The sequence below is a fragment of the Suncus etruscus genome, chromosome 9 (genome assembly GCF_024139225.1).
Source record: "Suncus etruscus isolate mSunEtr1 chromosome 9, mSunEtr1.pri.cur, whole genome shotgun sequence".
Classification (NCBI taxonomy): domain Eukaryota; kingdom Metazoa; phylum Chordata; class Mammalia; order Eulipotyphla; family Soricidae; genus Suncus; species Suncus etruscus.
Genome location: NC_064856.1, coordinates 114,314,332 through 114,341,688, shown reverse-complemented (window position 1 = coordinate 114,341,688; position 27,357 = coordinate 114,314,332). Strand labels below are relative to the sequence as shown.

Sequence of the window (27,357 nt, the reverse complement as noted above, 5' to 3'; positions counted from 1 at the left end):
GAAGGGAAGCCCGAGTCGCCTCCTCCCGGGTTCCCAGGGCCGGGCCGGGCCGGGCCGCGGGGACGTGCGGACGTGGGTTCGCGGGGGCCCCAGCGCCTCCTCCCGGCCCTCCCACAGCCTGCGGGCCATGCGGGCCGCCCAGGGCCCCTGCCCGGGCAAGGTCGGTCGGCGGGCCGGCCGGCCGGCGGGTCAAGCGCGGCCACCAGCCCGCGTGGCGTTGGGGGGGGGGACACGGGGCGCCCCGGTAGGGTTCGGGGTCACGAGCAGGGAATAAGGGGCAGAGGCCCGTGGATCCCATCCCTGCGGAGCCCCATTCTGACTTCCGCTCCCCTCGGGGTCCCGGAGCTTCCGAGATGGTCTCTGGGCCGCCGTGCCGTCGCACGAGGGGGGCGCCCCCTCCTGACGGTGCCTGCGGAGGTCACGGGGTAGTGGAGTTGGGGCCAGCTGTGACAGCAAGGGCCTGTCTTTCTCCCAGCCACCAGGGAACAATGAGGTCACGGCAAGTCAGGAAGACCGGGATGGGGGCCGAGACCGCGGGGGGCAGCCTCTTCTGGCCCCGAGCACCTCAGGGTGTGCCCCCACCCGTCAACAAGAGGCACCCGGCCACGCTCCAAGGGCTCCAGAGCAGGTCTTAGGGGGGCCTCGCTGTCCCCTCTCGTCAGACACCCAGATGGGGCCCAGTGAAACTCCCCGGGGTGACGAGGCCCGGCCCGAGGCTCTTACCCAACCAGCCCTGAGTACTGAGCACGGCTGGGTAGCGTGAGTCAGTCTCGCGTCAGTCAGAGGCCCGGGACTCTTCCTGGAGGCATGCGGGGTCCCCCACACACTCATCTCCAGGAAGCCCGCCCAGGGTCCCAGTCAGCATTCGTGGGGGAGCCCAGCGCCCTCTGGTCTGACTCAAACTTGCCCTCGACCCTCCTTCAAGTGAAAGGAAGACAAGGCCAGAGGCAGGACGGTCCCCTTCACCCCTCCACACTCCTGGTCCGCCTGGCTCTCTATACCCTTCGGAACTGGGAACACGCTGTGAGAACACCTAGGCATCTCAGCACCCTGAAAAAGAAGCCCCTCGTCAGGGATCCCAAAAGGGCCCTTGGAAAGAAAGCAGCAGAGAGACTGCCTGCCCGCCCCCCCCCCCCCAACTGCTTGTAGTCATTAGCAGAAATGAGCCACCTTGGAGGGGCTGCTGGTCTTCGCTCAGCTGGGACCCTCCTGATCCCAGCCCCCTTCCCCTCTGGCCTCTAAACCAGTTTCCTTCCACACTGAAAGGCCCATTCCGGCACTTGATCCAACCGTGCGGAACCACAGAACCACAGTTCGGTGGCTGGGAAGGGCCTGTCCTGGGCATGGCTCCTGGTACTTTCACCTGCTTCCTGCACACTGGATGTCACCAGCGACAGTGCCCCACCGCTGGCCCAGGCTGAAAGGACAGCACAGCTCTAGCTGCCCTGTGGCCCACATGCCAGGGCTGCTGCATGCACTCAATTAGGCCCACGACAGTCTTCACGAAACAAAGGCTGTGGAGCCAGCCCGGACTCCACGCTCCATGGTCCGGGCAGAGCTGGTGAGGGTCCCAGGGATGGGGAATAGGGGGATCTGGGACTCTGCTGGGCAGGTGTGGGCAAGGGGTCAGCTTCCGGTCGACACTGCCCACAAGGGCTGGCCCGGCAGACAGGCCGTGTGTGCAGGTCCGTTCCAGGAGCAGGAGGCAACACTGGCGGGGGACCAGCGGGCCTGAAGAGCTGCCAGGTAGCCCGGCCTGCAGGTGTGGCCGCTTCCTGCGCCCAGGGAGGCAGGACCTGCTGCTCGCCCTGGGAAGCGGCACCGGCCTTGCCCTTGGGAGCTGAGTCAGGCACCGGCAGGGCAGCGTTGGCACCATGGTGACACGCAGGTTGGGAGCCCCACCCAGATCCAGATTTGCCCCGGGGTGTCTGGGCCCGCAGGCAGGATTGCACTTCTGGGTCAGTGCTCCGTGGGTGGGAATAGACGCTGGGCACCCTGGGGGTCCAGGAATCTGGGTCTCAAGCCCCCCTGAGCCAGTGGCTACTGGCATGGGGAAGGAAGTCCTAGCAGCCCAAGTCCAGGCCACAGCTCTGGTCAGGTCAACCTGGGCTCAACCCGGGCACTGCGCCCCCTGGTGGTAGAGGCTCAGCTCTCCCTAGCCAAGGGCAGGGTCAAAGGCCGGGTGTCCAGCGGCAGGGGACTTGCCTGGGCAGAGTGCTGGCCCTAGGTTACCCCTGCCCAGCAATGGCTGGAGGGGCCGTGGACAAGCCCAGTGGGTCTGGCTGGCGGGGTGGACGGGAGCCTGGTCCAACAAAGGACAAACCAAAATTCTAAGTGGCACTATCCGAATGTGGGGTAACTTTGGGTCTGAGATATGTGTGTGTAGGTGAGGGCATGCACACGCCAGCACAACCAGACACAGACATACACACGTCAACACTGCAATGGGCTGCAGCGTGACCCTCCTACCACACGGAAGCCTCCTCAGTGCTCCCCAACCCCAGGCAGCCGACTCCCTCCTGGATGCTAGGGTGATCCCCCAAAGGGGTGATAGCGCAGCTTAGTGGGCAGGGCTCTTGCCTTGTTCAGTCCCCAAATCCTCACACAGGCCCCGGGTGGGAGAGGAGCACTGTGGGCAGGCAGGCTGAGCTAAGGTTCCCACGCTCTCGGGCCTGCAGGGCCCCAGGAGGTCAACTCCCTCGGCTTCCCAGGCTTCCTCCGCCCACTTCCTGCCAATTACCCGCCAATTACCGCCACCCTCACCCCATGGGCTGGGAAGATGGGACAGCAGGGACAGGCGACTCGGACTGATGCTTCAGGCGCAGGGCCTGGGGCCCAGATCACCAGCTCCCCCAAAGGGGGGCCCCCTTATGGGGGCAGAGGCAGAAAGGGCCATCTCTATGGTGGGACCATTCATCTCCTAAAACCTACAGGAGCCCTGGAAGATGAGATTGGCAAGTCCATCCTGCCCCGCCAGGGAGGGGACCCACGCCCGCGAGAGAAAGTCCAGCAGTGCTGCTCTTGTCCACAGCTTTAATAGAATCCTCTAACTATGCTGTACAAACGGAAACACCGCTGTCAGGTACAAACGAGGTGGGCAGACCTCCCTGGGCGGAGGGGAGTGGGGCCTCAGGACCAGGCAGTGGGACTCACTACAGGGCCCTTGTGCCCACTCTCCCCGTCCATCCCCGTCCCCACCATCACAGCCTGAGGCTCCAGGCAAGGGGGCACCCCAAGCTATGGTCGGTCGTCCAGCACAGGAGGGACGAGCCCAACGTGGCCTGAGCCGCACCAGCAGGAAGGAATAAATAAATATGGGTGACCCTCGCCCCTGGGACTGGAGCTCTCAGGGAGGCCCGTGGGGTCTCTTCGCTAAAAGGGTCCAGTCCGGCGGTGGGATGGGGACGACTCGGCAAACCTCCTCCCACTTGGCCGAGGGGTCCCCAGGGGTGGGGTCTGGGGAAGTCCGCTGAGGGCCGGGCCAACCCTCCCTCTCTTTTCTGAAATGCGTTTTAGCCGTCACTGTACAGGTTAAGCGAGATACCCAAGGAGGGGAAGGAGTGGACCATGCACGGAGGGTGCGGGCGGCGCCTCACTGCTGCTTGCACTCCGACGGCTGGCTGGGCTCCTTCTGCAACGGCACGACAGAGGCGTCCCTTTGCAGCCAGAGCCGGGGAAGGGGCAGCCCTGCCCTTCCAACCCCAGGGTGGAAGCCACACACGCCCGCCCATCAGCAGGGGACAGAGACCAGCTCGGGCCAGGCTGCGGCGCTGTGTGGCATTACCCCAGCCCAGTCCCAGAAGTGTCATCAGCGCATCTCTGCCGCCCTTACCCGCGCGCCCGACCTCAAACCTTGGTGTTTGCCTCTGCGTCCTCCTCCTCTTCTCCTTCCTCATCACCTTCCAGCTCCTAAGACAAGAGTGAGCAATGGCTGGGCAAAAGCGAGTCCCTGCAGGGCGACTAGCCAGTGACCAGCGACTGGGAAGCTCACTGCCCCTCCCTGAGACCACCCGTGTCCAGAAGCCTCCAGGCAATTCCAAGTCCATCTGGCCACTGGGGATGGCTCAAAAGGCTGCACCATGCTCATGCTCGTGCTCAGCTCCCAACAGCATGAATCCCCGAAAACCCAGAGCCAGTATTCGGAGCACTGTTGACTGTGGGCCCCGAACAGGACCCATTGCCAGAACAATGAGCAGCCTGGCCACCAAGCCAGGACCCCTGGACTGGAGACAGTCAGGAGTCAGAATGGGCCAGTCCCAGCAAGGGACTGCCCTGGTACATGCACAGAGGCCCCCACCCCGCCCCAGCCCTCCAGGGAGGGTGAAAAACCTCAGGGAAAGGGCCTTCTCACCTCCTCTTCTCCTTCCTCGCCTTCTTCAAACTGCAAAGAGGAAGAGATGGATCAAGATCAGGCTCGACAGGGGAAAGGGACCCGGCCCAGAGCCTGCTGGCCCACAGCAAACAGGGAGCTGAACTGTCCCTTTTCCTGAGGTCCCCTGTCTACTGCCTCACTGCGCCGAGAGGCCTGGCAACACCTGGAATGAGAACTTCAAGGGGTATGCAGGAAGTGCATGGCGAATGCAGTGGCCCGGCAAGGTGAGCAGCTGCTTAACACTGTCACGGGAATCCCTGAGGAAGAGGCTTTGTTCATTCTGTGATGGAGTTGCAGGGAAGTAGGCACACGGGGCCCAGAGCCCTGCAGCTGGTTGGAGCTTCTCTACCTAATACGCCTCTAAACACCAGCACGGGCCTTTCCTGGGTCCTCACACATGTCTACCCCTGGCCCCAGTGCACCCCCAGACCTGCCATGGAGCAAAGAAGCCCGGGGATCTCGAAGGGACTCCTTCCCCGGTCCGGACAGGACACACTGAGAACTGAGCCGAAGCTCAGCTCTGCATGAAGAAGGTGCCTGGTGTTACTCCACCCTGGATTTAGGTGTAGCTACCTGAGACCCACCCATTTCTGGGAGGGGTCTTGGGAACCAGATATTATGTGTGACCTTACCTGCAAGACCCGGCCCATTCCTGGGAGGGGTCTTGGAATAGGTATATAAGCCTTTGAGCCAGGGGATTAAAGCGCTTTTTGCCCTGCTGGGATCTCTGGCTTTTGGGTTTCTGTGTTCTGGTCTTTGACCAGCATGGAGCCCAAAGGGAAGATGGCTGAAAGGAGTTAAGATGCAGGGCCAAGAATAACTAGTGCTTGAAAGGTTATGAGTAGGCCACACACATGTGGTGATTAGGGCATGAATAAAGTTGATGCTTCCTGATGCCTACCTGCGAGTGAGTTCTATACCCGCCGTTCACCTAACCTGGGACCCGCGGGCTGAATGGGGGTTGCGGAGCCACGTGGCCTGGGATGGCAGAGAGAGAAATCCACCTCCATCCATCACCATCCAGCCCCATCCTTAATTATTTGATTCTACACCTGGGCTCGAGGGCTCAAGCCCTGATCTGGTTGGTCCCCTGAAAACTGCTCGGTGTGGAGCTCCCCAACCGAGCCAATGGTCGGCTAGACAGTGAGCCAGGAGGCGGCACTTGCCTCACTGTAGCTCACCTAGGGCTGATCCAGAGCTAGCTGGATGCGGCCTCCCAACAGCAAGAGGTGTTCCCCCCTCCCTGGCCCCGGAACCACGGGACGTACGTTGTCATCGTCTTCGATGGCCTCCCCCGTAAAGTAGAGCACGGCCCTCGGCACGATCCGCTCACGGAAGAAGTGGCCGATCTCGAAGTCAGAGGCCAGTGTGAATTCTGAGTCTTCGTCCTGTGAGATCCACAGCTCAGTCCAGCACGAACGAGCTTGGTGCTCTCACCACCCCCACAGTTCCACAGCCAGCCAAAGGGCAGGAAGGAAGGGGGTGCCCCCAGGAGGGGCTGGCCAGTGAGCTGTGGGCACCGAGGACACACAATCTTACCAGTGACTCTCCGTCCCCGGAGGCTGGAAGAGAAGAAGAGGAGAGAAGTCACCCCACAGGCAGTGCCTGGACCTGCCTGGAGCTCTCAGCACCTCGGAAGCTTGGCTGGGAGAACACTGGAACGAGGCCAGTGATGGGGAGGTGGCACTGGTTAGTCCCTATAGGCCGCGGCTCCGCCTTCCCTGTCCTTTTCCGGGGGAAAGGCCAGTCTCTTCCTCCCCTCCCCTTTGGGGACTTGACCCAAGCGGTTCCAACAGGTCAACAGCAGCTTACACGGAAGCAGCGAGACGTGAGCGTGAGTGGGACACTGCTAAGCTGCAAGAGGCAGGAGTGAAGTTGCCTGATGCCCACCCTGAGGCCGTTCAGCCCCAGCAAAACTCTTCACTCAACCTGCTGCTCACCACAGCAGTGGGTCAGTCAGATGCCCAACAGGAACCAGCACAGGGACAACGACGAGCCAACTGGGACTCTGCCCTGACCAATCCGGAAACACTGAGCTGGGACAGACTCCCGGGAGAGCCCTCGTGGGTCCCCAAAGCCTAAATCCCGGGGCTGCCCGAGTGAGAGCATGGCAAGTAGGGACCTGGGTTCAACCCCAGGAATCTGAAAGGTTACGGGAGTTCGCCAGGAGTACGCCCCGGAGCATTGCTGAGTGTGGCCCCCATACCAAATACATGGCTTTGTTTTAGGGCACGGAACCTAAAACCAGACACAACAGAAGACAAGACCCAGGGCCCCAGAGCAGATAGATGCTCACCTTTCAGAGGGCTGAAGAAGTTGAAGAAGGAGTCACTGGGCACTTGCTTGGTGATGGTGCGGACAGTGCCGCGGCCCTTGTGCTTCTGCTTCTTCTTGATGGTCTTCACAGTCACGTTTTTGCCCTTCTTCCAGTCGATGGTGCACCTGCAGAGGGTGGAGGATCAGTCATGTGTCTTTGAGGAGCCTCGAACCACGCCTGCAGGGAAGGTCTATCTAGCCCTTGGGCCTGGACTTGCGCCTCTTCTGCTCCTCAGTCCTATGCGAGGTGAGGCTCTGCCACTAACAACTCCGTGGCCAGCCTGCTCCCAGCTGGTGAAGGGCAGCCAAGAGAACACAGAGCTTGGCATCTGCATGCCAGGTTCTCAGGACCCTGGGGCCCATGGATTTTGGGCAACCCCTTAACACCACGCACAGCAGTCTTTCCCCACACGGGGCCTGCCCCAGGAAGTGACCTAGAGCAGTCAAGCCATGTTTTGGTGCTAAATGAACATCAACTGCTTGATGGGGACATCTGTGGACGGCAGTATTTGGTGCAGTGACAAAGGGTAATGATTTCTGTTTAAAAATCCAACCCCAGGGGCCGGAGACATAGCATGGAGGTAGGGCATTTGCCTTGCATGAAGAAGGATGGTGGTTCGAATTCTGGTGTCTCATATGGTCCCCTGAGCCTGCCGGGAGCAATTTCTGAGCGTAGAGCCAGGAGTAACCCGAGAGCTGCTGGGTGTGACCCAAAAACCCAAAAACCAAAAAAAAAAAAAAAAAGAAAGAAAAAAAAAAAAGAAACCAACCCTCCAATCCCAGGCCGGAGCAGTGGCACAAGCAGTAGGGCGTTTGTCCTGCACGCGCTAACCTAGGAATGACCGCAGTTCTAGGTTCTATCCCGTCGTCCCATATGGTCCCCCAAGCCAGAAGCAATTTCTGAGTGCATAGCCAAGAGTAATCCCTGAGCATCACCAGGTGTGAGCCAAAAAAAAAAAACAAACAAACCAAAAGAACCCCCCACATTATGGGGCTAGAGTGATAGATAGCACAGTGGTAGGGAAATTTCCTTGCACGTGGCCAACCAGGGACAGGCCTGGGTTCAATTCCCAGCATCCCATATGGTCCGCCGAGCCTGAGTCAAGAGTACCCCAAACACCGGCGGGTGTAGCACATACATACACACACAAATTAAATAAATAAATAAATAAATAAATAAATAAATAAATAAATAAATAAGGGAGGGGAAAAATCTCACAAGAGCTGGAGCGATAGCAGGGTTTTTGCCTTGTACATTGACCCAGGTTCAATCCCCAGCGTCCCATAGGGTTCACACCAAGCCTGCAAGGACTGATTCTTGAGCTCAGAGCCAGGAGCAAGACCTCAGTGCCATCGTGTGTGACCTTCCCCAAAAAGAACCCCCTCTCGGTGCCTCGCATCACTCAAGGGATGCCTCCCCACCCAGTTCCTTCGTGCTGTAGGAATGCAGCACCCGGAACCCCAAGACACATAGCACAGAAAGGCTTCGTCGATCCTCAAAGCCACAGCAGACGGACCACACCAGCCGCTCGGCCACCCCATACTATCAGCTCAATGACCAGGATTCAAAACTGGGTCCTTTCATTCCACAAGCATAGGCCCATCACAGACACAGGCAGCACTTCGGTGACAGCGGCTTCCTGGTGCAGCCAACACCAGCAGGACAGAAACACTCTTCCTCCGACCTTAGTCTACCAGCAGGGCTAGAGCTGGTCTAGTGGGGAGGACGCTGGCCTTGCCCTTGGCCTCCCTGGGCTGGATCCTCACCTGGCACCTAGATGGTCTCCCAAGCACGATGGAGCAAGGCCCAAACAAGCCAAAACCTGTCTACTGAGCTTATACAGGCCCAGATTTTTTTCTTTTGGTGTTTGGGTCACACCGGCAGCGCTCAGAGGTTCCTCCTGGCTCTATGCTCAGAAATCACTCCTGGCAGGCTCAGGGAACCAAATGGGATGCCGAGATTTGAACCACCGTTCTTCTGCATGCAAGGCAAAAACGCCTTATCTCCATGCTGTCTCTCCGGCCCCCATATTTTTATTTTCTTAAATTTATTTATTTCCTTTTTTTTGGTTTTTGGGTCACACCCGGCAGCGCTCAGAGGTTACTCCTGGCTCTATGCTCAGAAATGGCCCCTGGTAAGCACGGGGGACCATATGGGATGCTGGGATTCAAACCACCTACGTCCTTCTGCATGAAAGGCAAACGTCCTATCTCCATGCTATCTTTCCAGCCCCTGATTTATTTATTTATATCTCTTACATGAAGTCTTTTAGTTTTGTTTTGGGGTCATACTTGGCCATGCTTAGGGTTAGGGGTTGGCTTCTTCTGGATCATGCTCAGGAAGCACTCCTGCTCAGGGGGTGCCAGGATCATACCCAAGTTGACTGAGTGCAGGGCCAGTGCGCCCCCCACTCACTATCGCCCCAGTCCTTAAGTTTCCTGTTTTGCTCCTGAGAAGCTGAGGAAAATAGCCCATCCTTACCCGTCACAGTCGACGATCTCAGGGCCCTCAAAGGAGAAGGGGTCGGTCTTATCTGGCTCGGACTTCATCTTGTACGTTTTTGTTAGGACTGAATTGGTGAAGTACTCGTTGGGCTCAAAGTGGAACTCTAGTACAAAAGACTGGAAATAGGACAACCAGGGTGAACGTTGCCGAGTTTTGCTGAAACTTCAAAATAACCAGACCAGATCCCCGAGAAACATTCCAATTTCTGGTCTCACCAGAAAGTTCAACCGGCCCAGAGAGGAGGGAACAAGGCAGCCTGACCACAGCAGACCAGAGCAGGACAAAGCCACCTCCTGCAGGCCGAGAGGCCCCTGCACCCTCCCTGCCGCCCACCCCAAACCCAAAGCTGAGATGAGTGGGGAAAGGACTGGGTTCCTCTCCCTTCCCTGGAGGCAGGATGGAGCCACATGTTGGCAACGTGTGTTATCCTTCACTCACTCTCACACACTCACACACATACACACGACAACGTATGTCATCCTTCACACACACACACACACACACACATATTCCATAAGTGGGGAGAAAAGAAGGGATGGGAAAATGGAGCCACAATCTTGGCAACTTATCAATCCCATAAGAAGAAAGAGAAACAGAAACTTTCTCAAAGAAACCCAGATGGCCGAAAAGCACTAGGGCGACACCAATCAAAGCAACTGTGAGATGCCACCTCACACAGAGACTGGCACAAGGCACAGCACACAGAACAGAACCAGAGGCGGAAGACAGGGACCTCTGTCACTGCTGGGGGGAGGAGGGGTGACGATTGGCCTAGTCTATTAAAACACTTTTGAACATTCCTCAAAAAATTATAAATCGAGCCTCCCCCTAAGACCCATCATTGCCATTCTTGGGAATATCCCCCAAGGCCCCAAAACACCAGGCAGAAAAGCCCTCTGCCTCACTGCAGCACTATTCACAAGTCCTATAGAAACAGCCCAACTGAAAACAGATGAGGGGGGAGAGAGAAGCTGTATATCTACAACATGAAATACTACACAGGGAAAAAATATGAAGTCGTGAGACCTGCTGGTGCACGGATGGCAAGACTGTCATGCAGAGGGAAGGGCCAGAGAGGACAGAAAATGACCCCACTCATCTGCAGGATACAAAGAAACACAGTAGATCATATCCAGAGACAAAGAGAAATGAAGGCCAGGAGGGGGTGGGAGTGCATCTGGACATGGCCCGTATGGCAATGACAGTGGGAAATGATCACTCTACCCAAGGACTGTGCTGAAAGGAGGGAAGTGACACGCATGACCCTCTCAGTGAGTTCTGCAGACCATGGTGCCTAAAAGAAAAAAGAAAAATGCTAAGACTAAGAAAAGGAAATGCCCCCTTGGGTCACTAGGACGAACGGGACTGGTAATTCTTTGCTCATCCGGTCGATTTCCAGAGCCAGATTTCTTGAGAAATGAAGGACGTTTCCAGGCACCCAGGTGTCAGATTACTGGCCTCCCTTGGCCCCCATGGCTGGCTGAGTGAAGGGGTCTCTGGCTTCCCTTCCTGACCCCCAGATGGGACAAATAGTAGGTGACTTGCAGTAGCCCAGGAACATGGCGAATGCACAGCGCTGGTGGCAAGGTTTGCTCAGGGCACGAGAGGCCTGTTCCAGGCAGGAGCCATTTTAGGACCAAACCCAAGACACCCCCACAATAGGGAGTCAAGTTCCTGAGAGGAAGCTACCGGGACTGAGGACCAGGTCAATCTGCTCTGGAAGGGTCGGTACTCTATCCTCTGCTCTTCTCATCCCCAAACCCACACACAGTGTTCTTTCTCCCCAGCACTCCACCCTGCACTGGGGCTTCCTGCCGCACATCCCCAGGAGATCAGGAGGGCCATACAGGTCCAGTTCTCTCCTAGCTGGGACCGCAGTAAAGGCGACCCAAACCCAGGGCCTCAGCAGAAATGAGCCAAAGACCAGGACTCTGGCAGGAGGAACAGGAAGCACAGTATTAGCGGTGCAGTCAACAACCAGGCTGTCAATCGTGACAGGAGGGGAACCAGGTGGCTTCCACTAAGGTCACAGATGAGAACACTCCCAAAAGCCCCACAGGCCCCCTTCCAGATGAAGACGTGCACTGACTCTTCTCCCAGGGTGGTTGCAAAGTCAGATTCACAAGTGGAAGGGAGGAGGAGGATGGGGAGGAGGCAGAGGGGGCAGAAGCAACAGCTCATATCTGCTGCATTGGCGTCTGAGACCCCAGAAGAGATTGAGGAAAATGGAAGCTAAGTGGGTAAACCAAGAGCAGGCCTCGTGAGCAGCAAAGAAGAAACCCGGAAGCGGCCCAAAGGGGAGAATGGAGCTGGGTAAGCACAGCTGGGGTGCAACCAGAGCCCCCCACGAGGTGCAAGGCCACCTCAGGCTCTCTGCTAGGGCCATCAAGGGTGCCTCCACTCACACCCACCTCCAGCGGCCCAGCCCCTCTCTGCCCAGAGCTGTCCCCAGAGCTTGGCCCAAGAGTCTGGATGGGGCATCCGATGAGTCAGAGCCAGGCGTGGAGTTTGCTGTGGCACCGGAATGGACCTCGTGGGCCACTGCAGACCAACGAGGTACGAACAGTGCGGGGCAGGGTGCCCTCGGCCTGCTCCCCTGCACCAGTCACACCAAAGCTCCCAACAGCTGTGACGCCCTGAACTCACCATGGGCTGCCCTGGGTCTGAAAACTTCACTTTGATGTCCTGCAGGTGTTTCAGGATGGGCTCATCATACTCCTGAGGGACAGAGCAAGGGCCCAGGGCCACATGTCCCCTCAAACGTCCTAGACAAGGTTACCGCCCCACCTGCCCTTCACCCCGGGACCCCGACAGGTTGCAGAAGCAGCACCTCAAGTCAAAGGCCCCCAGATTGACTGCGGTGACCAAATGGAAGCTGCTGGCCCTGCCCGAGCACCCCACAGCTCGTGACCAGAGGTCCTTTAGGAACTTGGAGCCCAGGAGGAGCTGAGTCCAGTGTGACGGAGGCCTCAGACCTTCGTCTCCACTGAGTGGAGCTTCACTAAATCAAGGCTGAGTGGAGACCTGAGCCGAGAAGAGGCCCACCCTAAGCCTGGCACAGAGCCTGGGAGAGTCTACGGGGTACCAGGACCAAAGCCGGCAGCTCCGGTAAGCCAAGAGCCCTCCCTGCCCCCCGTAATAGGCTCCAACCCCAACAAACCCTCCTCCTGAACCAGTACAAACAGGAATGAGCCTGGGCCCAGTGTCCTGGCCCCGTAGGGAGGCACGGGCCACGCACACAGCTACCTGGGCTCTACTCCCAGCACCCTAGAGGATTACGTGAGCCTGGGCAGGACACACGGAGCCTGAGCAGAGCCGGGAGTCAGCCAAGCACCGCCCAGAAACCAGACCAAACTGAAGTGCTATAAGGAGTTTCTTCAGTCTGGCAGGGACAGTGAGGCAACAGGGATGTCTACACTGTGTTCAGCCCATTCTTGGGAAGTCCAGGTCTAGGCATGGCTCTTCTGAGCAGTGACCATGCTAACATGTCCACAAAACTTTGGGCAAGGCCAAGCTTTGAAATCCAGAAACTCTGTTGGGGGCCAGAGCAACCAACAGTACACGGGGGAGAGTGTTTGCCTCACACACGGCCAATTTGGGTTCAATTCCCAATACCCCACAGGGTCCCCTGAGCCAGGAGTGATTCCTAGTGTGTTTGCCAAGGCATGTTACCCCCCCCCCCCCCCCCCCCGCAATCAAGAAGCCGAGAGCCCTAATTTAAGCTGCCGAGCAGAGAAAGCGCGCCCTCCCCAGCCGGCCGCACCTGCACCAGCTCACTGAGCATGTCCACGTTTCTGAAGATGGTAAACCAGAACTCTGGGATCCCTCGGGGGCTGGGCTCATCGCCGGCTGCAGGTTCTTTCTCCTCTAGGGTAACTTTGCTTTGGACGTCACTCTGAGAGGACAAAAGGGAGCAGAAGAGTTCCAACGACAACTTCCCAAGTGAGCCTTGAGGTGAGCAGGATCCCCGATTCTGCCCAGAGGCACCACCTTCTCCACCGGCACCCCAAGATCTGGTACACCCATGGTTCCGGAGGCTTCTACAGGACAGAGAACTAAGCACACTCCGTGCAGACAGAACCCACTACCGACACGAACTTCGGCACCTCCTGTGCTCACTGGTGGTGAAGCAGGAAAGGCCGAGGTGCCCCACCCCACTCCCCAACTCTCTCCCACCCAAAAGGCCTATGGGTCCTGGCCTTCACTCTGGCCTCTGGCAGCTCTTCCCAACGGAAATTAAGTCTAAGCCAGTAGAAAAGGCTCCTTCCCATCAGAGGACAGGATGGCACGCTCACAGGGCCGGGAAAGTAGCTCAAGGGGCAAGTGCAAGGCTGTGCACAGGGAGGTGCAGGTTAGATCCCCAGCCCATCCCCCCTCCAGCACAGACAAAACCCCACTTACAGCCAGTTTGTCCTCCTCTTCGTTCTCGCTGTGCCACTCCGACTCAGCATCCGTGGGTTCCACATCCCCGGTGATGAACTCCCTTCTCTGCGGGACACACAGAGACCCTAGGTTGTTCGTTCCTTTACTCATGCACTCATGCACTCACTCACTCACTCACTCACTCACTCACTCACTCACTCACTCACTCACTCACTCACTCCAAGTCCAGAGTCAGGTTTTCATCACACTTGTCCTGCATGTGGCTGACTTAATTTTGATTTTGAGTACTCCAAATGGTATCCTGAGCCACACCAGAAGCGATCCCTGAGCAGAGGCAGGCATCAGCCCCGAGCGTGGGTGGGTGTGAACCCCCAAATGCAAATAAACCCAGAACAAGATGGACCAACTTGCTGGGTAAATGTCAGCTGGACCCCAGCCGGATCCAACGCATACCCGGCTCCCTACCTTGTCGAAGAGAGGCTGGTACAAGGCCGCGTATTTCCTTTCCAGGTCGTGGACTTCCTCGTAGAACTTGGCCTCTATGTGAGCACATTTTACTTGAAGTTGTTTCAACGCATTGATTCTTCTTTTTACTGCTTTGGGTAATCTAAAGAGGAAAGCACAACCAAAATAAGCCTCTGGCTGTAAACTACAGCATTTTCTTTCTTTTGGTTTTGGGCCATACCTGGTGACGCTCAGGGGTTACTCCTTGCTTGGGGGATCATATGGGGTGCCGGGGGATCGAACCGCGGTCCGTCCTGGGTTAGCACTTGCAAGACAAACGCACTACTGCTTGTGCCACCGCTATGGCCTTATTATTATTATTATTATTATTATTATTATTATTATTATTATTATTATTATTTTGAGGCACTCCAAGGCTCAGAACGTACCGGGAGCTCAGAAATGAATTGAGGTGAGCGGCATGCAGGCAAGTACTTCCTTGCCCACGGCACACCTGTCCAGTCCCACTTTTATCCTGTTGATGTTAATTCACCAACAACTCCCTCCAGGGGAGCCCCACTAGCTCCCCTAAATAAATTCTGTCTACAGCAGACAGTTCACTCTGAAGAACTGAATCCTATTAGGACAGAAAATTAAGAAAAATCAGACAAACAAGAGCCCAGGCCTCTGAGTGGCTCCAAGTGGAGACTGGGGTAGGCCTGGGGCAGGCACCCTGTGGGGCCCGAGCATGGAGCCATCTTCAGCGTGACGCTCCTCCAGGGAAATGAGACCTCAAAAACTTTCTGTCTGAGCCCTACCATGTGTGGCCACAAACACAAACCATTCGACCCTCCCCACCACGATCTGGCTGGGGAGCGTGAGCAGAGGGTGCCAAAGGAGGGCCTCGGTGGGCAGGACACAGATGCTCGTGTCAATGGAGCACCCACATTTTTTACCTGGTATTTTTTTTCCAGGGAAGAGCGCGAATGCAGTCCCCCACTACCACAAATTATGCAGTTGAGTTTCCCACATTTGGGGAAATCGCAGAGGTCAGCACACCAGAGTGCAATGGATAAGCCTACCCTGGGTTAAAACCACCTTTGTGATCATGGTATCTCCCCTGCCAGGTAAGTATTTTACCTGGTATTTTTGATTTTTTTTTTTACCTGTTCTAATAGAAAAAATCATGCTGAGTGGGCAGATAACACTCCCTCACCACACACACCCTTGGGTGCTATTGGACCCCCAAAGTTTGAGTTTGTAGAGTTTACCTCCAAAACTATACTTAAGAGGCCTGAGCAAGAAAAAGCAGGAAAGTACTCTCCTGGCACCCTACACTCATCCCCAGAGCCCTGTCAGGGATGATCCCTGAGCACTGGACATGGCCCCAAACCATCAACCAAAAAGGAAAGGTAGGGCCGGAGAGATAATCTGCACAGCTGTGTTTGCCTTGCAAGCAGCAGATCCAGGACCTAATGTGGTTGGTTCGAATCACAGCGTCTCACATGGTCCCCCTGCCAGCCAAGAGCTATTTCTGAGCAGATAGCCAGGAGTAACCCCTGAGCACTACCGGGTGTGGCCCCCCCCCCAAAAAAAAGGGAAAGGCAAGCTGGCCCCTCAGACAACCTGTCCACAGGCAAACGGGTAGGCTCCACCTCAGGTGTTCCCTCCCTTTTGGGGAACACTGCTCCCACGCCAGAAATCTATTTTGCAGGATCCCTGCATGGCCACCGTCTCAAGAAACCTTGCACTGGAGTCTTGTCGTGGGGTTGTGTACCCGGCTCCAAGGCTAGAAAAGCTGCCCCTGTAGGCCAGCACTGCCACTTGCCTCTCCTGCCACAGGATGGCGCCCGGTCCCTCCAGGCCCAGGAAACCACACCCCCGATCCCCAACACTTACGTCTCAATGTAGCTGGAAGGGGTGTGGGAGACGGTGTCCAGTCGCTCCTGTAGGGCCGCCAGCACCTGAGGGTTCTGCATCACCTGATCCGTGAGCTTCTCTGAGGAGAGAGACAGGCCAGTCAGAGGAGGGAGAAAACAAGATCCGCTCCAACAGGGCACCAGGTTCACCGAGGCAAACCACTCATTCTTGTCCAGTGAGCTCTGCTTAGCAACTTTTAATTTTATATTTAGTTTTCTGGGTCCCACTCAGCAGTGCTCAGGGGACCATTAAAGGATACCAGGAATCAAACCCAAGTCAAACATGTGCAAAGCTAGTGCCCTCCTACCTGCTCAACGTCAATTTCTATTTAAAATGAGTGAGTGGTCTCTTAAAAAGGGGCCGGGAAGGTGGCGCTAGAGATAAGGTGTCTGTCTTGTAAGCGCTAGCCAAGGAACGGACCGCGGTTCGATCCCCCGGCATCCCATATGGTCCCCCCAAGCCAGGGGCAATTTCTGAGCACTTAGCCAGGAGTAACCCCTGAGCTTCAAACGGGTGTGGCCCAAAACAAAACAAAACAAAAAAAACACATCTCAAAATTAATTTAAACTCACAGGGGCCATGAGGGCTAGAGCGCCATAGCACAGAGGGGAGGGCGTTTGCCTTGTATGCAGTTGACCCGGGTTCAATCTCTGGCATCCCACTGGGTCCCCCAAGCCTGCCAGGAGTCACTCCTGAGCTCAGTCAGGAGTAACCGCTGAGCACTGCAGGGTCTGACCCCAAAACAAAACAGAGGGACCGGAGAGATAGCATGGAGGTAAAGCGTTTGCCTTTCATGCAGAAGGTCATCGGTTCGAATCCCAGCATCCCATATGGTCCCCCGTGCCTGCCAGGGGCAATTTCTGAGCGTGGAGCCAGGATTAACCCCTGAGAACTGCCGGGTGTGACCCAAAAAGCCACACCGAAAAAAAAAAAAAAAACCCCAGAAATAAACAAACAAAAATACCCCCACAAAATACAAACCTCCAAGGGCCAGAGAGACAGTCCAGCAGATAGGATGCTATCTTGCACAGAGCTGACCTGTCTGACCCTTGGCACCCCGTAAGGTCCCCTCGTATTGCCAAGAGTCAGCCGTGGGCACTGCAGAGAATGGCCTCAGGACAAACAAAAAATACTGGAAACCTATTCCAGAAGGACTTCAAGGCAGGCAGGGAACCCGTCAACAGAGACAAAGTGACGCGGAATGTGGAGAAAGAAAGGCAGAGCCACATTCACTGGTGGACAGACGGTCAACCGGGTGGGGCAGTGGTGGGTGCCGGCCCCGGGCATTCCATCTGCCCTTTTGAGGCTGCACTGTCCAGTACAACAGAGGGAAATGGGAAGGGCACTGGCTTTGCACAGTGGGCCAGGATTCGATCCTCGACACCCCAAAGTGTCCCAGAGCCCACTAGGAGTGATCCGAGCTCACAGTCAGGAGGAATCCCCAAGCACTGCCAGGTATGGCCCAAAAGAGAAACAAAGGAACCACTCTTCACGAGAATCCCGCAAGGGAGCTACTTGGGCCACTTTCCCTGCATTTCGGCCAATGTTCCCAGAGCCAGGGCTGGTCTGCACACAGGTTCCCCAAATTGCATTCTCACCTGCAGGGCACTGACCTGTACTGGCATTTTTGGCAGCTTCCGCGGAATCTGAAGGAACAGCGTCTGAAAGGCTAAACCAAGGGTAGAGACTGAGGCGGGCTGGGCACCTTCGCCCTTGGGAAGCGGGGGAGCTCCTCTTCCTGTGCCACACAGGCCCACAGTGGCTCTGCCCGGTGCCCAAGGCTCAGAAACCAACGTGGTTTCACCAAAATAGCCGCAGCACTTAGGACACCTAGAAAAGCCCCTTTCACCAAAGCAAACCAAAGCAAACCCAGGGGGAGGGGGTCCGGGCCGCGTGGGGCACAGCTGTGGGGGGGTGTGTCTCAGCACGGGGCCCTGAGCCTGTGAGAGGGTTTGATCGCCCGAGACCCCAGCAGAGTGAACTCCTCACAGGGCATGGGGCATCTGCCCGCTGGATATGGCGCCAGGGTGAGAATCATGGGGAGCGTGTGGAGGGGGCTCGACGGCGCCCCCATGTGGCCTCTCAGCACACTGCCAAAAACCAGAAAGCAAAGGCGGCCTCCCTAGGTTCGGGCGGGGCTTGGGGCAAGGCACATGCAGGCCCTGCAAGACTGGCAGCTGGGCCAGCGGACACCAAAGGGCAGAAATGTTTTAAGCATCTTTATCTGAGACATTTTTTATATTTAAAATGATTTCTGAAAAGGAATTACCATAAGACAAAAGTGCCAGGGGCCAGAGCGGTGGCACAGGTGGTAGGGTGTTTGCCTCGCAAGCACTAACCCAGGACTGACCGCGGTTGGACCCCCTGGCATCCCATATGGTCCCCCAAGCCGGGAGCGACTTCTGAGTGCATAGCCAGGAGTAATCCTTGAGCATCACCGGGCATGGCCCAAGCCTCCCCCAGCACTGCAAGGGGGGCAACCCCCATTTCTTAAAAGGGCGTTTGGACTCACCTGTTATCTGCCATCTGAATGTCTGTTGCTCCTACAAACAAGAGACACACCCAGTCAGCACCCCACACCTCAGGATGGGTCAAGCTTCCCTCCTTCACAGCTGCACTCAGGAAGGGCAGGGAGGCCGCCAGAGCCTGAGTGCCACCAGGCGCGCACCAGGCTCCCAGCACTGCAGACTGTCGGTCCCCCGGTCCTCATTAGTCTTGGTTTTCCAGGGCCTCTCTCAGCCAGCTGCACTTACAACTCCTCTTAGCAGTTTCTCAATCTGAGGAAGCCACATCCAAACCGAAAGGGGCGAGCAAGTGAAAGAACAAACTGAATGCTACGGGGCAGAGAATTTCAGAATTCATTTAACCCAGCTGGGCAGTGGGAGGTAAATGGTAGCTGAGCACCTGTTTCCCATCAAGCCTGGGGCCCTGAGTTTGACCCCCCACTTGGCTTAGAGGTGACACCTGCAGTGCTCAGGAGCACCAGCATTGTGCTGGTGAACACAGGCCTGCCAAATACAAAGCACAGCTCGCGTCAGCTCTCAGCTTGCACAAAGGCAAACCAACTCGGACCCACAGAAAACCCCCATCACAATGTCAATCAATGTTCTGCTTCATAATCCTATTTCTAGACTCGTTTTTTTAACCCATTTGTTCTCACAAGTTTTCACATTTCTAGCAAGTTTTCCACTGTATCTTTAAATTCCTAATTTTTGCTTGAAAACTTTTTTTTTGTGGGGGGGGGTGTTCACACCTGGTAGCACTCGGGGCTTACTCCTGGCTCTATGCTCAGAAATTGCTCCTGGCAGGCTCGAGGGACCTGGCAGGCCAGGATTCGAAACACCGTCGTTCTGCATGCAAGGCAAACATGCTATCTCTCCGGCCCCAACTTGAACACTTTTAATATATAATCCAACTGTCATTTCATTTTTGATTTTGGGGCCACATCCACAGTGTTCAGAGCTTTCCTGGCTCTGTGTTCAGGGATCACCCTGGAAAGTTGAGGATGGAATCCCCAGCCAGGGGCGTGCGAGGCGAGCACCCTATCTGTGTGCTATTGCTATGATTCAGTACCAGTTATAATTTTAAAATGGGGCTACTTTGGGGGGGGGGTGTCACACCGGTGTCATTCAGGCTCTGTGCTCAGAAATTGCTCCTGGCAGGCTCGGGGGACCATATGGGATGCCAGGATGCAAACCACCTTCCATCCTGGGTCAGCTGCAGGCAAGGCAAACACCCGACTGCTGTGCTTTCTCTCTGGCCCCAATTGGGCTACTTTTGAGACAACAGGAGGCCTAAGTGGGGGAACAGGCTCATCCTTAGCACAGTCAACTTGTACATGCTGATTACGGGTCTTAAGCCCAAGTGCTTCGCTGCCTTTCCAGGAGGTCAAGAACTAATGAAAGCTGGACGGAACCAAAGCTTTCGGAAATGCCCAATTTCCCGAGTCTGGCTCCTGTCCAGTCAGGTGGGTTCCTCCCCCCACAGGAAACCCAGGCCTCCTGGCGTTGCTCTGAGCTCTGAAGGGAACCAGGCACCCCATAGAAGGAGGCCTGTCCCACCTAGACCTGGCCAAAGCGCTGTACAGGGCTGGTCTATAGCGCCTCCTACCTGAATAGGAGAGTTTGTACTTATTCATTTGGCCATTGAGGTGTTCTGAGAAATTCGGTGGAATTCAGTAAGCCAGCAGATAAGGTAAGGAATGATCTATCCATCTAACCACCAAGCACATAGGGAGGAGGGCTCCTCCAGGAGCCACAGGCAAGGCGTGGGCCTTAACCCCTGTACTAAGTCTCTGCCCACACATCCAGAAATTTGCAAGCCAATGAAAAAATTCTTGTTAATAAAGTACACTCCCTTAGCAATGAAAAGTCATCTATCGTGCCTCAGAGAGGGCACCAAAAAAAAAAAAAAAAAAAAAGCCATCTAGGTCTTAAACTCAAGGAGTCCTGAAACTGTGCTCCAACTGATTTCAATTGCATTCACGTACTAGATCAAAATGGCAACACAAGCACACTTCCTTTCACTGTGTCACTTATCAAAAACAGATGGAGCGGGGGCTGCAGAGAGCACAGCAGGGAGGGCACTGGCCTGGCACACCACCTCCAACCAGTGCTCAAACCCAAGCACCCCATTCCGTTCAAGTCCACCCAGGAGTCGACCCTAAGCACAGCTGGGTGTGACCTCAGCTAAAACCAAGCCCCGGAGTGAAGGCGATGCCTGTTTGCCTAGTAGGCAGGCAGAAAACTTCACTACCATGTCCAAACTATCAGAATAAGACACCTTTGTCTTCTCTGGGGAACTGTCACCAGTTCCTGCCTCAACTTCCTGCCTGCACAGTGGCATGAAGGGCCTGCACATGCTCAGCCTCCCCCACCTCTGCAGACAAGTGCTAAGCCAGGCTCTCCCCGCCACAGAGGCCTCAGAAACTTGAGCAGGCCCGTCCTGGGGTGCAGGAAAGTGAGAAAGCACAGGCCTGTCCACACCCAACCTGCCCTCCTGGCTGGGGGCCCCATGTTCCTTCGGCTCCGGCTCCCTCCCCCACTTTACCAGTACATGACCCAGTGAGGCCAACACCTGAAACCCGTTTCTTACCCTGTACCTAACAGCCTTGTCACCAGGTCCCCTTCCTTCTTACACTCTCCCTACCAAGGCATTACCACCTACCTTGTTTTTGGGGTTCAAAGGGAAGATGGAGAGGAAAGGCCTCTTATGTGATCCTGTCCACGCAGACACCCCAGTACCCACAAGTGTACGTGCCACAGAAAAACCAGCCCAGGAAGGACTGCAAAGCATTCTGGGAGAAAGCAATCTTTTTGCTTACAGCAGGACCCTATTCTCAGACAGGGCGGCTGCAGTGCAGAGGTAGACCTGGGTTAGATTCCCAGGACCCTACAGAGTCCCCCAAGCCCACACCAAGAGTGATCCCTGACTGCAGCGCAGCACAGCCCCCAGACACAACTAGAGCATACAAGCAGGCAGCTCACCCCTCCACCATAAACAATGAAAGCACCTTGTTCTCAACAGAAGCTTGGAGTAGGAACAACATGCAAGCGCTTAAGCGCTTGGGAAGCACCCCCAGACGGATTTCGAGCAAAGGGGTCCCCCAAAGGCAGTGCAGAGGGACAGAAAAGCATGTTGTGGAGGCCCCTACATTCTGTCCACATGGCCCCTCCCAGCACCTCATGTTGCCCTAAACATTATTAGGTGTGGTCACAAAAAAAAAATTTTTTTTTTTTTTTTTGGTTTTTGGGCCACACCCGTTTGACGCTCAGGGGTTACTCCTGGCTATGTGCTCAGAAATCGCCCCTGGCTTGGGGGGACCATATGGGACGCCGGGGGATCGAACCGCGGTCCTTCCTTGGCTAGCGCTTGCAAGGCAGACACCTTACCTCCAGCGCCACCTACCCGGCCCCAAATTTTTTTTTAAGTCACAAGCGATGAGAAGATTTAAGGCTACAGGACAGTCCAGGGTCAAGATCAAAGGCACAGGTGACAAGGGCTCCTTTGTCGTCTTTTCTTGCCTTTCCTGTTACTCAATCTGCCTGACCTTTCAAACCCAGGGCAAACAAGGGAAAAGGCCCCTCTTCCTCTGTGGGATGCAGGGCTGGAACCCAATGGCTGTCAAATGGAAACCAAACTATCCACCACCACTTTTGCAGAAGTGTTTTTGAAGATTTTCTGGGGGGGGGGGGGGGGGGAACAGCTGTTGATGCTCAGGGGTCATCCCTGGTCCTATACCCAGCAATCTCTACTCTCACACCTCTCTAAGCAAGTTTCATTCTATAAACTCACCTTGTGAGGCCAGAAGCATAGAAGCAGATAGGGTGCTTGGCTCACAAGCTAACGACCTAGGTTCGATCCCCAACATCCCAAATGGTTCCCTGAGAACCACCAGGAGTGCACCACCCTTCCCACAAAAAGAATTTTTGTCTCTTGCCAGGACCAGAGACAGTAGGGTGACTGCCTTGCATGTGGCTGACCCAGATTTGATCCCTGGCATCCCACAGGTTCCCTGGAGCACCGCTAGGAATAAGCCCTGAACAGGCTGGTATCTTCTGATAACAAGAACCAAAACCTATCTCACTTTACACACACAAAGTAATAAAATAAAACTAGTTATTTAAAAAGAAAAACAAAACCCACCTTTTAATAAGGTCTTTCCCATTGCTAGGTATCCAGAGACAAGTCCCAACCATCCTGGGGATAGGAAAGTCTATTCTGAACACATTGCCAATTAGGGCACGGCACCCATGTGTCTGTCCCAGAGTTGGTCAGGAGTGAGCCCAGAGCACTGCCAGGTGTGGGAGAGCATTCCACAGCACGCCCTCCCCCCAAAAGTCTGCAAAGTAAGCTAATGCCGAGGGAGCATTTCCTGTCCCACTTCCGGTCTTATCAAATACTTTCCACTTGTGCGTCAGGGCTGCGTGGCAGCAGCTTCTCGCTGCATTTCCCCTCTGCAGAGAGAACCTCACAGGCCCAGGAACTATCAATAGTCCGCAAACCTCTTTCCTGGGGCCACAAAAAAAACTTTTTCTTTTGGTTTTGGATTTTGGACCACAAATGGTGGTGCTGGGGGTAGATTCCACTCCTGGCTCTGAGCTCAGGGATACTTCACTCCCAGGGGGCTCCAGCATTCTTACAGGAATTTGGATATTGGACACAGGCTAGCATGTGCAAGCAAACACGCCCCCCCCAACTCATCTCTCTAGCCCCTACCCACCCCCATTTCTGAGCCGTACTCGGACACTTCAGGGGCTACTCTGGGTTCTGTTGTGGGGGATAATAGAGATGCCAGAGATCAAACTCAGGCCAGTTGCGGGCAAGACAAGCACCCGACTCCCACAGTATCATTGGCAAAACTTTTGCAAGTAAAACAGGAGCTTAAAAGGTTTCAAGCCACTTTAAAGTTTACAGACAACACAATTCTAAAATAAACTCTTACAAACTACAGTGTCTTAAAAGAAAAAAAAAAAAAAAAAAAAGACAAAAGAGAAAGAAAGGATCCAAGGGGTGGAAGCAGCGTTCGATTTCCAGCATCCCATACGGTCCTGTGAACTTGCCAGGACTAATTTCTGAGCGCAGAGCCAGGAGGCAACCCTAAGCACAGCTGGTGTGGCCCAAAAATAAAGTAAAAAGCGCCTACAACAGAGGCTGAAGGGAACCTGGGGACACTGTTGGCGGGAAGGGACAGGAGCTGAAACAATCTGCTTGAAACTTAATCACAACCTGAGATTTTGTGATTGCGTCTGTAACTTTGTAACTCTCAGTGATTGGATGAGAAGAAAGGAAAACCAGATTCCTGGGCAAGCTCCACACAGCCAGGCCCCTAAAAGAAAGCCATCCTCAACCTCCTTCATGATGCTGCTCCTTCTATTTATTTATTTATTTATTTATTTATTTATTTATTTATTTATTGTTGGAGGGTGGGTGTGCCCTCCACCTTAGTGCTGGGAATTGAACCCCGCAAAACAGGCACTCCACCCTCGAGCCACCTCCTGGCCTTCGTGTCATTTTACACCTACATTGAGTTGGAGGCCACTCGTCCAAATGTCAGAAGAGCTATGCAAAGATTGCCACTCAAGGGCTCCAAGTTCTCAGGAGATGAAGACACACACACACCCAACACACTGCTGAGTGATTCCAGGAGTACCTATTGAGCACAGCTGGGTGGGACTCAAACCAAACATAAACCAAATAAATACAAGAGGAAGGCACTTAGGGCCTGAGTGATAGCACAGCATTGCCTTGCAAATGGCCTGCCCAGGTTCGTTCCCTGGCATCTTAGCATCCTACAGGGTCCCCCAAACACTGCCAGGAATGACCGAAGAGCAGAGCCAGGAGTAATCTGCAGACTCCACAGACACCATCGGTTGTGGCCAAACCCAAAAATTAAAAAAAAAAAAATAAATGACAGGTCCCCACCAAACTCCAAACACCATCCAGACCGATGCTCCCCCGTGGCCTGATGCCTGCACTTTCCAGGAGGACAGTCCTCACCTCAGTACCTTTCCCAGAATTCGGCCTCTGGACTTGATCAGAAATACTCTCAGGGACTGAGAGCTCAGCAGGGAAGGCACTTGCTTTGCACAGTTGAACTGGGTTCCAGCCCTGCACCAGAGTCCCCGCTGACACCAACAGCAGTGATCCAGGATGGGATCCCACCCCCAACCTCCATCCTTTCTAATGCAAGGCTATTCTATTTCTTCAATCACTATTCAGTTTCTGATAAACCTCGAACCCACCAGGTGTTCAAAGCCACTTTGGGCCAGGGCTGTAGGGAGGCCAGGTCCACACCAGCACAGACAATGCAATACCACAGCTCTGGAGGACTAATCCTTCAATACTGTGCTCTAGATTATTCCTACAACACCCAATCGCGCCACAAGGGGCTGCCAGAACATGCCAGTGGGGAGGCGGACCGTAGTAAACTTGGGGAGTTCCCGCGCTGCTCCTGTTCTTACTGACTGGCAAGGCCCTAGAATCTTGCAACACGGGCACTGCAATAGCGTTCACCGGAGGATCCTTTTACACTGCAACCGAAGGTCATTTACCTGGCAAATCACTTTTCCTTTTTAAAACCCCAGCTGGTCACTCTGTTAAGAGGAGCAGCAGCTTGTACAGAACTTTCAAACATTTTTGAGCCACACCTAGTGGTGCTCAGGGGTTCCTCCTGGTTCTGCGCTCAGGAATCCCTCCTGACAGGCTGGGGCGGGTAGGGGTGGGGGAGAGAAACCCTATGGGGATGTCGGGGGGATCGAACCCGGGTCGGCCTCATGCAAGGCGAACAGCCCTCTCCGCTGTGCTGTTCCCTCGGGCTCCCATAAAACTTTGTATCCATCATTTTTGTTTTGTTTTTTTTGAGTCACACTTGGCAGCGCTTAGGGGTTCCTCCTGACTCTACACTCCTGGCAGGCTCAAGAGGGAGACCACCACCTGGGATGCCGGGATTCCAACCACCGTCCTGCATGCGTGCAAGGCAAACAAAAGCCCTACTTCCATGCCATCTCTCCGAACCCTATAAAACTTTATCATCATCATTGGGGGGGGGGAGTGTCACACCCAGCAGCACTCAGGGGTTACTCCTGGCAGGCTCGGGGGGGATCGGGGGGACCATCTGGGATGCAGGGATTCCAACCACCGTCCTTCTGCATGCGTGCAAGGCAAACAAAAGCCCTACTTCCATGCCATCTCTCCGAACCCTATAAAACTTTTTTAATCATCATCATTGGGGAGGGGGTGTCACACTCGGCAGCGCTCAGGGGTTTCTCCTGGCTCTATGCTCAGAAACCGCTCCTGGCAGGCTCAAGAGGGGACCAGATGGGATTCCAACCATCGTCCTTCTGCATGCATGCAAGGCAAACAAAAGCCCTACTTCCATGCCATCTCTCCGAACCCTATAAAACATTTTTTATCATCATCATTTGGGGGGGTTGACACACCCAGCAGCGCTCAGGGGTTACTCCTGGCAGGCTCGGGGGGATCATCTGGGATTCCAACCACCGTCCTTCTGCATGCGTGACAGGCCAACTAGCGCCCTACCTCCACACCGTGTCTCTGGCTTCTTTTACCATCGCTTTTTGCCTCTCCCGCCACACTCAGCAACGGGGGTGGGCTGCAGGGTCGTGCGTGCGTGTGCGTGTGCGTGTGTGTGTGTGCGCGCCTGTGTGCCCGTACATGTGTGCATGTGGACAGCGTGTTTTGCACGCGTGTGTCGTGTGTGATGGGGTGCCACTCCAGGCCGCGAGCAGCCCCAGGGTGCTGGGAAGCCTGGCACCACCCGGCGAGCTCCGGGATCCTCTCCTCTTCCTCGGCGGCTGCTGCTTCGGCCCGCAACTCGCTGCAACAGGCGGGCTGCAAGGGGGTGGCGCGGGGCCCCGGGCAGGAGGCACCTCCGGGGCCGCTTCGCGTCTCGGGGCGCGGGTGCCCGAAACCTTGGGGCGCGCCCCGCCGAGGCCGCGAACAAAAGGCCGCGCGCGCCGCCCCGAGCCAGGGCCCGGCCTCGCCTCCGCCCCGCCGCGCCGCCCGCGCCCCCCGGCCCGGCCCCGGCCCCGACCCCCGGCCCGCCCCGCCGCCGCCCCGCGCCGTTACCCGCCTCCGGCCGAGCCGCGCGTCCGCTCCTCGCGCCTCCTGCGGCAGTGGCGGCGGTGGCTGCGCTCCGCCCGGGGTGGCGCCGCCGTGGCCGCCAACAACGCGGCGTCTCATTGGCTGGCGCCCCGAGGCCCCGCCTCTCGCCAGCAAAGCGCGGCGCGATTGGGCGGGAGGCGCGCATGGCAAGTAGACGCTTGCCCTCGCAGCCAATCAGAGGCCAAAGAAGGCGGGCGCGGGATCAGCCGCGCGCGCGCGCAGAGCGAGGCGAGGGCGCCCCGCGCGCGCGGGCATGCGCAGAGCGAAGCGAAGCGAAGGGAGGGAGCGGAGCGGGGCGGGGCTGGCCCGGGCTGGCCCTGGGAGCCCGCGTGGAGGCCGCGGGTTGAATCCCTACTTGGCTTGCGGGGTTTGAAGGTCTCCCCGCTCCGCAGACGGGGCGCAGCGCTGCTTTCGGTTCTGTTGCACGGTCCTCTGTGACTCCTGCACTCCCCGATTCTGCTCAGCTTGAAGCCCAGGCGTGCCCACCCTCTGGCTGACTGACCCCCAGGCCCTGCCCTGTCCTGCCAATTTGGGGTGCAGGCCTTCACTTTGCCCCAGGCCTGCCTTGCACCCCAGCTCAGTTTTTTTCTCCCTGTGGGGTTGCATATAAACTTGCACCGTCACTTCTGCAACCATGCAGTCTCTCTCCTACCCAGGACCCTAGACCCATCCATTCCAGGGTCCCTGGGACACTGGAGGGAGGGTTCCCTGACCCTGGGATGGTCCTCTCAAAGTTCTATGTCCAGCCAGAGGACAGCTGGGCTGGGAAAACAGTCCTCTACTCTCCCCC

The 27,357-nt window shown here is 56.0% G+C and overlaps 1 protein-coding gene and 1 non-coding gene across 5 annotated transcripts; both read right to left on the bottom strand.

The window, feature by feature from the left end:
• Window positions 1–3,365: 3,365 nt before the first annotated feature.
• NAP1L4 (nucleosome assembly protein 1 like 4) lies at window positions 3,366–26,619 on the bottom strand. 4 transcript variants are annotated; one of them, XM_049781226.1, is made up of 14 exons: window positions 26,532–26,619; window positions 18,454–18,484; window positions 15,921–16,020; window positions 14,043–14,184; window positions 13,596–13,682; window positions 12,958–13,089; window positions 11,841–11,912; window positions 9,171–9,310; window positions 6,669–6,814; window positions 5,912–5,934; window positions 5,641–5,760; window positions 4,352–4,381; window positions 3,833–3,909; window positions 3,366–3,631 (listed from the first exon to the last, which is right to left on the bottom strand). In XM_049781226.1, the coding sequence occupies exons 3-13, from the start codon at window positions 15,998–16,000 to the stop codon at window positions 3,847–3,849; spliced, it is 1,035 nt and encodes a 344-aa protein (XP_049637183.1). In that variant the 5' UTR covers window positions 16,001–16,020; window positions 18,454–18,484; window positions 26,532–26,619; the 3' UTR covers window positions 3,366–3,631; window positions 3,833–3,846. The 4 variants fall into 4 exon arrangements, with proteins under 4 accessions (XP_049637183.1, XP_049637184.1, XP_049637182.1 ...); XM_049781227.1 differs by having other exon boundaries at window positions 3,846–3,909; XM_049781225.1 differs by having other exon boundaries at window positions 3,853–3,909.
• On the bottom strand, window positions 14,993–15,156 carry LOC126019276 (U1 spliceosomal RNA). The gene has a single exon (XR_007499007.1). It is a non-coding gene; the product is annotated as a U1 spliceosomal RNA (small nuclear RNA).
• Window positions 26,620–27,357: the final 738 nt, after the last annotated feature.